Here is a 15,393-nt window from a genome sequence, read left to right as displayed (position 1 = left end):
GGGTTAAAAAAAGCACTAAATAATCCATTGTAGATGTGACTGACACGAGGCCCATAATGGGCTCAGCTTCTGCTTCCCCTTTTGTAATGGCAGAGACTTTCTGGGTGACACCATTTGTTCCCTAGGTCTGTCCAGATTCCTCTCATCTCTTGCCTTGGCATAGGTATTTTCGGTTCTTAACAGTTAGTTAAAAAGTGTTCATTGAGTAAAAGTAGCTGTATCTTCCAAGGCGTGTGACTTCCCCCAATGAGTGGGCAGCATTGAGTGCTGGTTTCCCCGTAAAGCCAAACTCTTCCTCCGCCTCAGGGATGCTATGCCACTCCTCCCAGCCCCTGTGTGTGCGGTTTTCATAATTTACCTGGAAAATTGTGATTTTACTCCTGCTCATTCAGTCTTATAAATATTATGATTTGCATGTCACATTCCCCAATGAGTTTCCCCTTTGTAAACTCTGAGTTGTTTGGACAGGTGCAGAAATAGGTAGGGAGGTTGGAGTTGGGGAGAATGAAGACAGTCACTGCCACCCCCCCAATACCATCCGGCCACGGGCAGGGCACTGTGGAAAACGTACAAGCACAAGGAAGGAAAACTTGTAAGAGTAATTATTATTCTGCTGAGGAAATACAATTGAGCTTCCTTAGACCCCCTTGGAGCATCCGGGAAATATTAAATTGTCTTTCAACCTCTTGAGTGTGAACTGGTTTTGTAGGTATGTGTGACAACTGACTTCAAAACAAAGGCTTTTAGAGGAGATGGGTCTCTAAATAGCCGCTCTCCTCTCTAAACATGTCTTCTAAGAAGGCATATGCCAACAGGAGAAAGGGGGGGTGAGAAACTGGGGAAAGAGCGGAAGAGAAAATGAGGGGAGATGGCATGGGAGGAGAGGAGAGAGGGCGAGGCAGAAACAAAGGACACATTGGGGTTTAAGTGTTCTGCTTCCTTTTCTCTTTCATTAGCTCAAATAATGGGGCTGCCCATGGGTTTCAAATCCACTTAAGCTCTTCTTGGGAGCTGGTTGTGGCCTGAGGCACAGGCTGACTCTCAGAGGAGAGCCTGGCGGGGGCAGAGGCAGAAGTCACATAGAAAGGCTCTGACACGTGAGCTGTCGGGTGGTGTCAACAACAGCTGACCTGTCACAAGACCTTCGGAAGAAAACCAACGAGAATCCTGTTTCAGAGCACCTAGTGCCCGGCCAGCTCCCTGCTAGGTGCTTGGAAACAGACTGACGAGCATAATGGAGTGGTTTGTAATCTGTCATAATACCATAAGCCACAGACCCACAGACTTTGACCCCTCACAGGTATAATAAGCTCCTTTATTCGGCTGCACATGTACTTCCTACGGGGAGAGAAGAAGGGGGCCCTTCTCCTCATTACATAGCCACCGCAGATGTTTTGCTGGAGAACAAAGCGTTATATTCATTAGCAACAATCTTATAAACCAGGTTCTTTCTTCTAGCCAGTTAACTAATTGACAGTTAAGAATTCGTATTAATAATACACTGCAGCCAGGCATGGCTTAATCTGACAGTTTTATTAAAAATGTAGGCAGGCTCTACAAGCCACCGTGACCGTCAGCCCTTATGTAGGAATCCTGCTTACGAAGGATCTGAACTTGCCTGTAAAACAGTATCACCCTGGCAGAAAAGCGTTCTCTCAGGTCGAAGTCTAGGAGTCAGCACAGTCAGTCGCTTGGGTGATTTTTTGTTGTTCTTCCCTTTGTGACGCTTCTGAACAGGGAAGTGATTTTGTCCGTATTTTCTTAAAATCTTGTGGGTATGGTTCTCCTGCTCTGGACCAAAGGATCGGGGGAGTGATGTATTCTGACTCTTCCTTTCTGCTTTTCTGTGTCTTCTCGCTTAAGATGTTTTCTTACCGGATGTAGAAAGAACTATTTCTCCATCCCAAGTGACGTGGTGGGAGAAATAGAGAAATCCAAAACCTATCATATCACTGCCTTTTTCCAGTCTTTGCCTTTGAAATCCTACCCATTTTTCAAGACCCAGTTTAAAGATCCCCTCCTCCGTGACATCTCCAATTTCCTTCACTGACGGAAACCAAATATTTTCCTCTTCTGCTTTCCCAGCACGTGCACAGAACTTCTCTCGTGCCCTTGACTCATGGACTGTAACCCTCTCGGCACACAGTCTGTCCCATGTATGCCCTCATCCTCCCTCCCGTGATTCCTTGCCTCTGGCAAATACTTACTAAATATTTGCTGGGTCCGACTGAATTTATTCTTTATTGCTTACTGTCATCTCAGTCAGTCTGTAAACGCTCTTTTGATCTCTGTTCTTTTTTCTGTCTCTAGAATCTAGTCCTTTTCTGTGGCAAGACCTTACATACCTCTTGCCCATCTCCCTGCTTCAGTCTCAGCCTCCTTGAGATGGATCTTTCTAAGACATGCATACAGTCACTCCTCTGCTGCCAGTCCTCCCACCGGGCCTCCTTCCGTCATTCATTCTCCCAGACACTTACTGAGTGTGCACCACGTGCCGTGCACTGCACTGGGGTCTGGGAGTTCGGCATGAGCAAAACCGTCTAGAATCTTTTCCTGCTTACTCCCCGAAAGTCCTAAACTTTTTCCAAAATGGTATTGCTCAGCTGAAAGGAAGGGAGGGCTGGGGCAGTGATGTAGGTATGCATGGATGGATTGTATGTATGTCTGTGTTCGGAGATTCACTCTGATATTTTTTATTGTGCAAATTGCTTTTTAAAAATCAACTTTTTTGAAGTATACTTCACACACAATAAAATACACCCATTTAAGTGTGCAATTCAGTGGGTTTGGACAAATGTTTGCCCCCATAGAAACACCACAATCAAGACATAGAGCACTGATGTCATCCCCCCAATTTTTTCATCCCAGTGGCAATTTGACACAAAAAGTAAAAAGCTCTAAAATGCTCATTTTTAAAGGATTTCATTTTCCTTAAACCCCAATTCTTGCTTCCGTGAGCAAATTGAGATAACTTTAGAAAAACATCTCTTAGTGGTTTCTTTCCAATAGGCGCTGGACAACACTTACCCAATTCATGGTTTTCGGCTATTGGTGACAGTTAGGAGTATAGGTGCTTTTAGTCATTGGTGTCAGCCTTGCCTTCTGCCCTCATCTTGAGAAATGGCAAGTATGGTTCCAGCATTACTTCTTCTCACTTCTGGACCCTCAGCCATGGTCGGACAGGATGCATGACTGCCTTTTAAGTGCACCACATTTAACACAAAACAGAATGCAAACTCAGTGCATTTGTTCACATGAAGTCCCAGTCTATAAAACTCTTTTCAGGATCCAGCTCAAGCCTGGCCTCTCTGAGAAGCCTTTCCCAACCCACCTACAATCGTGGAGATCCCACAGTATCCATATTGTGTGCTGTTCAGCACCCATGGTTAGCCTCATCAGTTCAGTGTCTCGAGCGTGTCTGTCTCCTCCACACCTGGGTGGTGGACTCCTCAAGGGCAGGGTATTCCTTCTCCATAGCAGTGTCCAATGCCCAAGGAACAGTCACTGAATGACTGAGCTCATGAGACTTTCCTTGACAGAATACATTAAACAGGTCTCAAAACACTCCTTGACTCACAACAGATGGCTGGATTTTTATCCCATGACTTCCCTAGCCAACGACCTTAAAGGGACACCATGGGAGTGTTGGGTCCTGCACTCTGACGTAGAAACCATTCTGCCTTAAGGAAACCTGATGTGTAACTGTCCAAACTTACAAAGTATATAAATCATGCATATTTTTTGGAGAGCAGGAAAAGGGTTGCAGGAGGGGGAGGGAAGAGAGAATATCATGATTACTTGATATCATGAAACAAAATATTGTTTCACTATGTGGGAAGCAGTCATCACCGGGTTCCTTGAGTACTTGATTTCTTCCTCCTTTGGTCTCCTGTGGGTCTTCCCTTCATCACGCATCTTCTCTCTTTCCAATTCTTTCAGACTTCTCCCTCATGCCATGAACAACTCCAGTTTTCTTTAATTAAAAAGAAAAAGAGAAAGTGTATGTATCTCTCTGAGATCCTCCATTTCCCACAGCTGTGACTATATCTCCTTCCTTCCCATCTCATCCAATTTTCAGAGTCACCTACATTCATGGTCTTCACTTTCTCTATTTTTTCACTCCTAAACTTGCTCCAGTCTGGCATTATCTACTGACATTTCTCTTGCAAAGGCCGCTGAACTCATAACTGCCAGGACAAGTGGTCAATTTTCAGTACTATCTTTGTTTCATTCACAAAGCTGATCATTCTTTTTTCCTCTCTTCCAAATTTTCTTCCAATTCTTCCAAAGTTTGTCAGTCTCTTTCTTGTACACCTCTTTCTTTTTATATTTATCTTCCAAAATATTGCCATTACCCACAATTCTGCCCTTGGCCTGCTTATATTTTCCTTTATATAATCTCCTTTCCCAATTGCATTTATTTCCCAAGCTTGAACTGTTACCTGTACAATGATAACAGTAGAATGTGGTTTTCCAGCCCAGCCTAGATTTTTCTCCCAAGAACTAAGTATTGTCCATCAAATCTTCAAAGTCAACATGCCTAAATTCTACTCATGTTATTTAAATGGCACCACCGTCTCTTCAACACCCAAGTCAGAAACATGGGTAACATCCTGACTTCTCTCTCTGCTTTCCTCCTGCCCTTCTTTCATTCAGGTTCCACTCCTGGTAGAGCAAATATTTTTTCCCTTAAATTATGTAGACTGGAGTTGCATTTTACTTGGCAAGGACTAGATCCCAAAGGCAATGAGCACAGTGACAATTGGGAGAGTTAAAATTAACCTGAAAGATTTTTGTTTCAGTCTATGAAGGATTAAATGCTACAGGAATGTCCCTTCTACCATAAACTACTAGAAAACCAGATAACACATTTGAAACAATGGTGTCCAGACATTGGACAACAGGTCATGCAAGACTGTAATCCCTGAGAGAAGGTAAAGAAACAAGGGAAGACTTATCAGTACTATAGCTCATTGTCTGGAGGCAATTTCTAGGCCCCAGACAATTTCCTAAACAAGAAAAAAGAAACTAAACAGAGCCTGATGATCTTGCTGAGTTGAAAGGCAGAGATCCGGGTTTGGCAAATCTGAGGGATAGAATACAAGAGTAGAGGGAAGTGAACAGAGAGCTACACAGGAGTTCCTTTGAGTCTTTGGCTGAGTACTGATCTGGGCATATATGAGAGGAAACTCCCCAAGGCCTGGAAATAAACCACTCTAAAAACAGTAGGATAATCAAATGCTCAAAGCTCACGCAGGGCTGGGAGTAGCTTGTATTTCCACCAGCCAGAACAGAGGCCTCATATTAGATAAAGTATTTGCTCTTGTAGTGGGCCTAACTTAGTACTAGAACAATGGGTCCTCTGCCGTGTAGTTCTTCTGGTGATGAATTCTTTCAGCTTTTCTCTGTCTAAAAGCATTTTATTTTGTTTTGTTTTGTTTTTTGAAAGATATTTTTGCTGGGTATAGAATTCTGGGCCAACAGGTTTTGTGTTTTTTTTTTTAAGTGTTGTTCCACTGTTTTACTGCCAATGAAAAATCTGTTCTCATTTTAATAGTTCCTTTCTATATATAATGTGTATTTTTTTCTTTTCCTGCTTCTAAGGTATTGAAAGTAATTTGATTGTGACAAGCCTCAGAGTAGTTTTCTTCATGTTTCTTGTGCTTGGGGTTTTTTAATTCCTTGGACCTGAGTTTATAGTTTTCAACAAATTTTGAAAGATTTTCAGCCGTCATTTCTCCAAATGTTTTTCTGTTCTCCTTCCCTTTCTTTGGAGGCTCAAATTATTATGTTAATCATAATATATCAATATTTAATATAAATACAATATAATATATTCATATTATGTAAAGATGCCTATATTAATTGTTGTATATTAATATAGTATGTATACAAAACTGCTTTAAGTTGTCCCACAGATCATTGATGCACTGTTCAATTTTACATTTCTTTTCTCTCTCTGTATTTCATTTTGGATATTTTCTTCAATCACACTAACTGGCAATGTTTAATCTGCTATTAATCTCATCCAGTGTACATTTTATCTCAGACATTGTAGCTTTAGTTTCTGGATTTGGGTTTTTTAAAAATATCTTCTGGCAGTGCACCCAGCAGTCCCACAGATCTGTCTCTTGCTTCAACAGTATTTGGATGGAACAGATCCAGGGATGCCCCTTCTACCAGTCTCTAACCACCCTCCAAACATTTTTCTAGTTGCAACTTTTGGAGCCATCTTCTTGGCCACCTTCTGCCTCCAGGTCCAGCCAATACTTTATTTTGAGCTTAGCTCCTTACTACAGATCAACAATGAGCTCCCAGATTTGTCAGAACTATTCCACTGAGGTGGAGGCCACCGTCCACCACCTTGTCAGCATGCATCTGTGGGCCTCCTACTCCCACCTCTCTCTGGGCTTCTATTTTGACTGCAAAGATGTGGCTCTGGAGGGCATGGGCCCCTTATTCTACAAGTTGGCTGAGGAGAAGTGAGAGGGTGCTGAGCATCTCTTGAAGATGCAAAACCATGGCGGCGGCAGTGCCCTCTTCCAAGATGCACAGAAGCCATCCTACGATGGGTGGGGTAAAACCCTGGATGCCATGGAAGCTGCCCTGGCTCCAGAGAAGAACCTGAACAAGGCCCCTTTGGATCTGCATGCTCTGGATTCTGCCCATGCAGACCCCCATCTCTGTGACTTCCTAGAGAACCACTTCCTGGATGAGGGTGTAAAACTCATCAAGAAGATGGACAATCACCTGTTTAACCTCTGCAGGGTGGCTGGCCCCCAGGCTGGGCTGCGTGAGTATATCTTTGAAAGGCTTATCCTCAAGCATGACTAAGAGCCTCTGGAGCCCAGCAGCCTTTGAGGGGCCCCTGTGGTATCCCCCTGGTGCCAGTGCTTCTGCCTGAGCCTCTTCTTGCAGCCATTAGGCATCTTTTTAACCACCGTGGAGCCCTCTCTCAAGCCATGGACCAAATGGAAACAATAAAGTCTTTTGCAGCAGCTGGTAAAAAAAAAAAAATCTTCCATGTTTCTACTTAACATTTTGAGCTTATGGAAAATAGCATTTTAATACCATCTGCTAATTCCAACATCTATACCAGGTCTGGATTAGCTTCAGTTAATTGTTGTCTCTGCACAATGGTGCATATTTTCTTGTTTCTTTGTATATGTGGTCATGTTTGATTGGATGGCAGACATTGTGAACTTTACCTTGTTGGGTGATGGATATTTTTTAATTTTTATAAATATGCTTCAACATTGTTCTGAAATACACTTAAGTTACTTGGAAATCATTTGATTCTATTGGGCCTTACATTTAAGAGGCTATAGAATAAACTAGAGTAGTGTTTAGTTCAGGGGTAATAATCACTCTCCATTGTTGAGGCAATACCCTTCTGAGGATTCTACAAATGCTACAAGCAGGAGGGACAGAGGGAGAAGGAGAAAGAGTATCTCCAACAGGCCCCTGCCTGGTGCGGAGCCCGACATGCATGGGCTTGATCTCATGGTCCTGAGATCATGACCTGAGCTGAAATCAAGAGTTGGAGGCTTAACTGACTGAGCCCCCAGGCGCCCTACATCTCATAAATTCTATATCCTAAATATTTACCTGCCTCCATCACTACTTCCTAATCATCTCTCCCTTTAGACTATGGCAAGCCTCTCATCCTAACTTCCACCATACCTAATCCTTTTCTCCCACAACATAGCCAGAGAGATTTTTCTAAAATGAATAACAAACCATGCCTCTCTTCTGGCCTCTCACTGCCCTTAGGATAAAGTTCACAGTCCATATGAAGACTCAAGGCCCTTCTTGGTCTGGTCCCACACTGCTTACTCTCTTGAATTTTTTGGGAAACCATTCTTGCCTTTCCCCCCTGGCTCCACTGCTACTCGTTCATCCTGGGGCTTCCTGCCTGGAACACGTCTCCCAATGATTTTTCACTCAATTAAAGCCTGATTCTTCATTAAGTTCCCAATTTAAATACTACTTCCTCGGGGAAGGCTTTCCTGACCATCTATATCCCTCCCCACAACTCAGGTGCCATTCCTGCTCTGCACTCTCATATTTCTTTGCTTCAGTGATCATAAGACTTATCTCACCATATTATTAATTGTCTCTCTCCATCCCAACGGCTGTGCCTCTTCCCCAAGGTATCCCAGTACCTAACCCAGTGTTTGGTTCTAAAAAGAGAAGATATTTATCCTCCATAACATATTGCAGGTCTGCTCCTTCCATCCCATTCCCAGAGCCCTGCTCTAGGCCATGCCCCTATAACCCTGGATTCCTGAAAAAGCCTCAGATCAGCCTCCCTGCCCGAGGGTCTCCTTCATCTAATCCACCCTGCTCACAGTAGCAAGAACCATTGTCCTCAAGCATCATTTTGATCATATCATTCCCCTTCTCATAAGCCTACAATAGCTCCAATTGCCTCTTGAATTAAATTAAAACTCCTAATCATGGGTCTCAAGGGTCTCTACCAATTAGCTGCCTCCCTTCCCCCACACCTAGTGGCTGTCATCTTTCCACAGGCCCTCCAGCATGGCTTCCCCTGCTGCCCTGCAAATCTGCGCCATGCCCACCTCCCCCCTAAGCTAGCCCCTGTGGCACTCTCTCCTCCTTTCTTAGCGTCTCTCTTTTGTTCGGCCATATCATATCCCTTCCTGCACTGAAAAAATACGGCTCAGTGATCATTTTCTTCATGGCTGTTTCCTAAATCAACTCCATGTGGCTTTGTCCTTTCTAGCGTAACCTGTTTTCAGGTGTGTGGAATATGTGTGCTTATAGGCATGTTGTTAGTGTCCCGTGCCCTATGGCGTCTGCTAACTTATTTTTCATAATGTCTTCCCTGTTAGGGTCCAGCAACCCGAAGGACAGGGATGGTGTCTTTTCACCCCTTGTAACTCCCTGTGACTCTCAGACACGTTCTGTGCCTCAGGTCCTTGTTTACCTTCTCAACAGAGCTGGAGGGGAGACTGGAAAGTGCGAATTCCTAAAGGAAGCCGGTTTTCCTTCAGGTTTGCCAGACCGGACTCTAGGCAGTCTGAGAAGTGCAGCCCCAGCTCGGCAGCAGATAGTTTGTACACGGCATCTCTGTCATTGGGGGGTGGGGGAGATCTCAGTGTGGTAAGGAACAGGGACAAAGACAAACCTTTCTGAGTGTCCGCCCCGTGCCAAACACTGTACTGCGGGCTTTATGTATATGGTATCTCATGCCTGCCTTCCAATAACCTGACAAATTACAAAGGATTATTCCTGACTTACAAATATATTAGGCGTCAGAGAGGTGAGTATAATCTTCCTGGTCACTGATTCAGGTCTTCCAGATCCCAGTCAGGTGCTCCTGTCTTCATACCAAGGAAGACATGTTTCTGGGTGAGTGGACCTTCTAGCAGAGTGCCCCAAATCCAAGCCATAATTAGAGTATGCGCTCTGACACTGTCGCGGCCACACAACATACATACTACATCTACGATGTTGTCTACCACTTTACGTCTGAAGAAGACGCTCACCAAAGCTGAACCTCTTGGCTCTGCTCACCCTGTTTACTTGTCTAGCCCTTGTGAAATAAGATTCTTTCCGTAAATGATGGCTTTTTAAATTTTAGTCAAAGATCTCTTTAAGGGGGCGCCTGGGTGGCACAGCGGTTAAGCGTCTGCCTTTGGCTCAGGGCGTGATCCCGGCGTTATGGGATCGGGCCCCACATCAGGCTCTTCCTCTATGAGCCTGCTTCTTCCTCTCCCACTCCCCCTGCTTGTGTTCCCTCTCTCCCTGGCTGTCTCTATCTCTGTCGAATAAAGAAATTAAAAAATCTTTAAAAAAAAAAAGATTTCTTTAAGAAATCGATGAAAGGCATGGACCCTCTCCCCAGAAAAATCAACATTTAACTTATGTGCAATATCAGAGTGTCGCAGACACAGCTGACTTCCAGCCATAGGTTTATCTAGACCTCAGCCCTAGAGAGAGAACTATATACTCTTCTTACGCCTTTCCTATTTTACAGACTCCAGACCTATTAAAGGTAAATGTGTGAGGACTGTGTGTCAATGTTATTTATGTATATGTTTCAAGTGATGGCTCCGTAAGTCTTGACTTATTCAAAGATGCAAAAACTGGCTTCAACATGGAGACTTATGAGAAAACCTAGGGATTGAAAAGAGTTTAGAGAAGGGGCTTTTGGGAAAATAAATTTCATAACCCTTCACAAGACAGCTTATTCCTATATTAATCCGTGGTCCCTACTGGTAGGTTTTAATCACACCTTTATTTCCAGATCGGCTTTCATTGTGATTGTGGACAACACTATCCTTCCATCTCAGCTCAATTTTTTGAAGCACCAGAGTCTGCTCTATTTACAAGGGGAAGCTCCTTCCCAAAATGTAAACTCATTTTCCGGGGAAACTCTTCCCTTTGTAGTTGAGGAGAAAGGAAAAAGGAAAAAACTGGAGATTTGGGGGAGGCTGTTTGAGGCTGAAGAGTGACATCTCTTGGTGGAGAGATGGAAGGGGCTTTTAATCACGTCGCTTTTCACTGGGACATGTTGGAAAATGAGTGTTTTTGGGTTCAAAGTGTCCACGAACCCCTTAAAATCATATGAGAAATTTGGGGTATAAAATGTGTATTTTTCTGAGGAAAACAAAACAAAACCCAATGGTTCAGGGCTTTCATCAGATTCTCAAAGGGTTCTTTGTTCATGAAGATTAAAATACACTGGGTTGGGCCTGTATTTTCTGTATTTGAAGTCAGAAAATTACCTGCAGCAGAACCACTGTGGGGTGCTTGTTAAAAAGTCAGATTCCAGGGCCCCCATCCCCAATCTTCAGAATTAGAATCTCTAGGGGTATGACCTGGACTCTCAATCTTTAACAACTTCCCCAGGTGATTTGGTTAAATTTCTGAATATGCTAGGAGGTTTCACATGTTTTATATCACCTTTTACAATAAGGCCAACAGTCACAGTATAGGGAAATGCTTACATTTACCCAGAGGCCTGGGTTCAAATCCCAGCTCAGCTACTCACCAGATGTGTCAGCTTGACACATGATGAATGTCTCTGAACTTTAGTTCCTCCACCTGTAAATATGAGGCTAATTTATCTGTTTGAGATAATACTGCTTAATACATAGTCAGAGTCCAAAAAGTATTATTTACTGCTTATAGCTTCTTCTTAAACATTGAGTATTCTCCCCAAATTCTCTAGGTCCACTGTTCATTTTTTTTTACATACTCTATGAGGCTTTTTTCATATTGTCAATAAACAAAACAAAACAGGTTAATCGTTTTCTACAGTGTATAGCCATGTATAAGGGGGTTTTATTATGCCATCAAATATGCCTGAACTGTAAACTAGAAACTGAGATTTTCTTTGCCTCAACTTAACAGACAAATTAGCAATATTCATATTTTGCAGCTTCTACCACACTGCAACTCTGTCTGTGGACTCAGGTGATTTTAAAAGATGGAAAGCATACATGTCAGAATTTAAGGACAAAGTCTTCCATGCTTAATAGTCACATTATTGAGAATGTTTGGTTTTATTGAGAATCCACTCACTAGTACATCTCCAGAAGCAAACAGCAAAAAGGAGGAAAGAAGAAATTCCTGTTGTTGTACAACCGGTTCTAAAATCCTCAGTTTGGTAAGAACACCTCCCTCCCCTAGGCCCATTCCACTTCCTTCCACCACCGCCCCCCCCCCCATGTTGGACTGTTTCAAGCGAACTCCTGATTTTGCAGCTCTGTCCTACTACAGCTGTATGTCCTTTATCACTGGAAAATAATTTACACAAATAGCCATTTTTACACACCAGTGAACATTTATCCCTGCTCACAGTGTAAGTGGGGATAATGTCTAAATAAAAACAATAAATTCTTCTAATTCATTTTCACAAAGAGTAACCAAAGTTCTCATTTGATCCACTAAAGAATCTCAGAATTTGTCCCTGGTGCCTTTTTTTTTTTAATTTTTTTTTGAGGCTAGACATTTATTTCAGCCACTGATGGAAGATGGCTTGCTTGTTTGGAGCATAAGAAATTGTGACTCTGTGGAGAATTGGTGTCCAAGAGGTCTGCTTACCTTAAACTTGCTGTTTTATCAATCTTAAATCTAGCAAACGCTTCCTGAAGGATCAGCTTAGGTTTTGTATTCTTTGATTGCCATCTGCTGGTGGTCCCCCATACTAGAAAATAAAAACGCTCAGGAAGATTGCAACAACCTGGTCGTTGCTTGGTTTTAGCAGTTTTTGCCACGTCAGAGAGAAGGACATTTTTAGTGTCCCATGAAGACCATGATGACACCAGAGAGCCATGCCAAAGTTCCAGAAAACATGTCTCTCAGAAACATTCCTGGTGTTGTTTCCTGGGAAGGTGGTCACACAGCTTCTAGGCATCACTCTCAAGGGCCAGCTCCTCATTCTTTTTAAAAAAACACACTTTACTTTTTAGAGCAGTTTCAGGTTCACAGCAAATTCAATAGAGAGTATGGAGAGTTCCCATATATCCCCGGCACCCACACAGACACAGCTCCCACTATACACAGAGTCGTCCATTTGTCAGTGTTGATGAGCCTGAGCTGACATCTTATTATCACCCAAGGTCTGTAGTTTACATTAGGATTCAATCTCTGTGTTGTCTATCCTATGAATTTTGACAAATGTATGATGACATGTATCCACTATTACAGTATCACACAGAATAGTTTCACTGCCCTAAAAATCCTCTGTGCTCTGCCCACTCATCCCTCCCTAACCGCCGGCAACCATGAATCTTTTTACGGTCTCCATAGTTTTGCCTTTTCTAGGATGTCATATAGTTGGAATAATATGGAACATAGCCTTTTCAGATCGGCTTCTTGCACTTAGTAATATGCATCTAAGTTTCTTCCTTGTCTTTTCATAGCTTGATAGCTCCCTTCCTTTCAGCATCAAGGAACATTCTATTGTCTGGATGTACCGCACTTTATCTATCCGTCTACTGAAAGGCATCTTGGTTGCTTTCAGGTTTTGACACTTTGAATAAAGCTGCTTCAGGCATTCGTGTATAGGTTTTCGTGTGGACATAAGTTTTCAACTTATTTGGGTAAATACCAAGGAATGCAATTGCTGGCTGATATGGTAAGACTTGCTCATTTTTAAAAGGACAAATTGGGCAGAGCTGGCCATGAACATCTATAACAAGAATCCTTTTTTAACCTTTAGTTCCTGGGCCCGTGGTGGGCTTCAGGTGTTCAGGAATCCTGCCAATCTCATACACAAGCTGTCGGGTAATGTGCGTTTTCTGGGGAGATGTTTCGCTATTTTCATTAGATGTTCCAAGATGGCTCTGGCTCAAGAAACACAACTCCCTGGAAACTTTGAAAGGAGTATAGTTGAGTTGGAATTAGAAAATAAGAAAACTAGCATTCCTGGAGAACTTAACATGTGCCTGATACTCATAGACAGCTCCCACACTAGAAACAACAACATAATGTTGAAAACAACAGCCGCGATTTACTGAGAGTCCACGAAGCTAACTAGTTTATCTTTATTACTGTATCTCCAAATTTAGAACAACCCCATGCTTACAGATTATTTCCATTTTATAAAAATGACCAGGGATCAGAAATACTGCATTGCTCATGTTTGGACTGCTAAACATGAGACTGAAACTCAAACGCAGAACAGTTTAGACTCCATTCTCCAATAACAAAGACAATAAAACAAAACTTCTGCCTGCAATGGCTTCCATGAGAGAAGATGGAGCTGCACACCATCTGTGGTGAGGAATAGAGACCCCCAAGGAGGAGGAGGAAGTATCTGAGCTAAGTCTTGAAGAATAATAAAGACTTGGGTAGGCAGAGAAGATGGGGCAGAGATGGAATTCCAAGGAGGAAACAGCACGTTCTGTGGCATAGAACATGAGAAAGAGGCTGATTGAAAGTTCCAGAGCTGGTGCTAAAATACTCAGAAAGAATGAACCCTTGCCAGCTCTTGGAGCAATAGGACAAAGACTAATCATCTCTGGTCTTAAAAGAAGAAATTCCAAAAGTGAATTTAAAATAGATAAATTGGGGGGCGCCTGGGTGGCACAGTGGTTGGGCGTCTGCCTTCGGCTCAGGGCGTGATCCCGGCGTTATGAGATCGAGCCCCACTATGAGCCTGCTTCTTCCTCTCCCACTCCCCCTGCTTGTGTTCCCTCTCTCGCTGGCTGTCTCTATATCTGTCAAATAAATAATAAATAAAATCTTTAAAAAAATAAATAAAATAAAATAGATAAATTGGAGTTCATCAGAGCTATAAACATTTGTACTTCGAAGGACACCATCAAAAAAATGAAAAGACAACCCACAGAATGGGAGACAATACTTTTATCTCCCATACCTAATATGGGACTTTCATCAGAGTATATAAAGAACTTTTACAACTCAACAATAAAAAGACAAATAACTCAATTTTTAAAAGAGATTTTATTTGTTTATTTGACAGAGAGAGAGAGAGCAAGCAGGGAGAATGGCAGAAGGTGAGGGAGAAGCGGGCACCCTGCTGAGCAGGCAGTCCTGACACAGGACTCAATCCCAGGATCCTGGGATCATAACCCGAGCTGAAGGCAGACGCTTACCTGACTGAGCCACCCAGGCGCGCCATAACCTGATATTTAAAAGGGCAAAGGTTTTGGATAGACACATCTCTAAAGAGGACACACAAATGGCCAATAAGCCTGTGACAAGGTGAGCAACATCATTAGTCATTAGGGACCCGCAAGTCAAACCTACAATTGGATGCCACTGCAAGCCCACCGGAATGGCTAAAATACAAAAGTCAGATGATAACAGATGTTGATGAGGATGCGAAGAAATTGTGACCCTCACACTGGGTCACCACCATCCAAAGCTGGGGGAGAGTAAACGGTGCAACCATTTTGGAAAACAGTTTGGCAGTTCCTCAAAAATGTTTAACATAGTTACTAGATGACCTAGCATTCAGCTTCTAGGTACATACCTGAGAGAACGGAAAGCATACCTCCACACAGAAAACCTGTCCATGAGAGTTCATAGCAGCATTATTCATAACAACTCAAATGTCCATCAACCAATGATTGGATAAACAAAATGAGGAATGGGCATATTCTGGAATATTATTCAGCCTTAAAAAGGGATGAAGTACTGATGCAAGCCACAACGTGGATGAACCTTGAAAACACTGTTCAAATGGAAAGAAGCCAGTCATAAAAGCCCATGTTATGTAATTGTGTTTCTATGAAATATCCAGGACAGGCAAATTCAGAAAGACAGAAAGTAGGTTATGGTGGTTGCCACAGGCTGGGGGGAGATGAGGGAGAAAACCCGTGGCTGCTGCTAGATACAGGATTTCTTTTTGGGGTGATGGTGAGTCCTGAAATGAGATAGTGATGATGGTTG

At 42.8% G+C, this 15,393-nt stretch overlaps 1 protein-coding gene across 1 annotated transcript; it reads left to right on the top strand.

The window, feature by feature from the left end:
* Nucleotides 1–5,983: 5,983 nt before the first annotated feature.
* On the top strand, nucleotides 5,984–7,179 carry LOC109489323 (ferritin light chain-like). Its single transcript, XM_034669617.1, has one exon. The coding sequence runs from the start codon at nucleotides 6,511–6,513 to the stop codon at nucleotides 6,832–6,834; it is 324 nt and encodes a 107-aa protein (XP_034525508.1). The 5' UTR covers nucleotides 5,984–6,510; the 3' UTR covers nucleotides 6,835–7,179.
* The last annotated feature ends 8,214 nt before the right edge of the window (nucleotides 7,180–15,393 follow it).

Source organism: Ailuropoda melanoleuca, chromosome 10 (assembly GCF_002007445.2).
Source record: "Ailuropoda melanoleuca isolate Jingjing chromosome 10, ASM200744v2, whole genome shotgun sequence".
NCBI classification, from domain to species: Eukaryota; Metazoa; Chordata; class Mammalia; order Carnivora; family Ursidae; genus Ailuropoda; species Ailuropoda melanoleuca.
The sequence above is the reverse complement of the archived record's forward strand: the minus strand, read 5'-3'. Positions and strand labels throughout refer to the sequence as shown.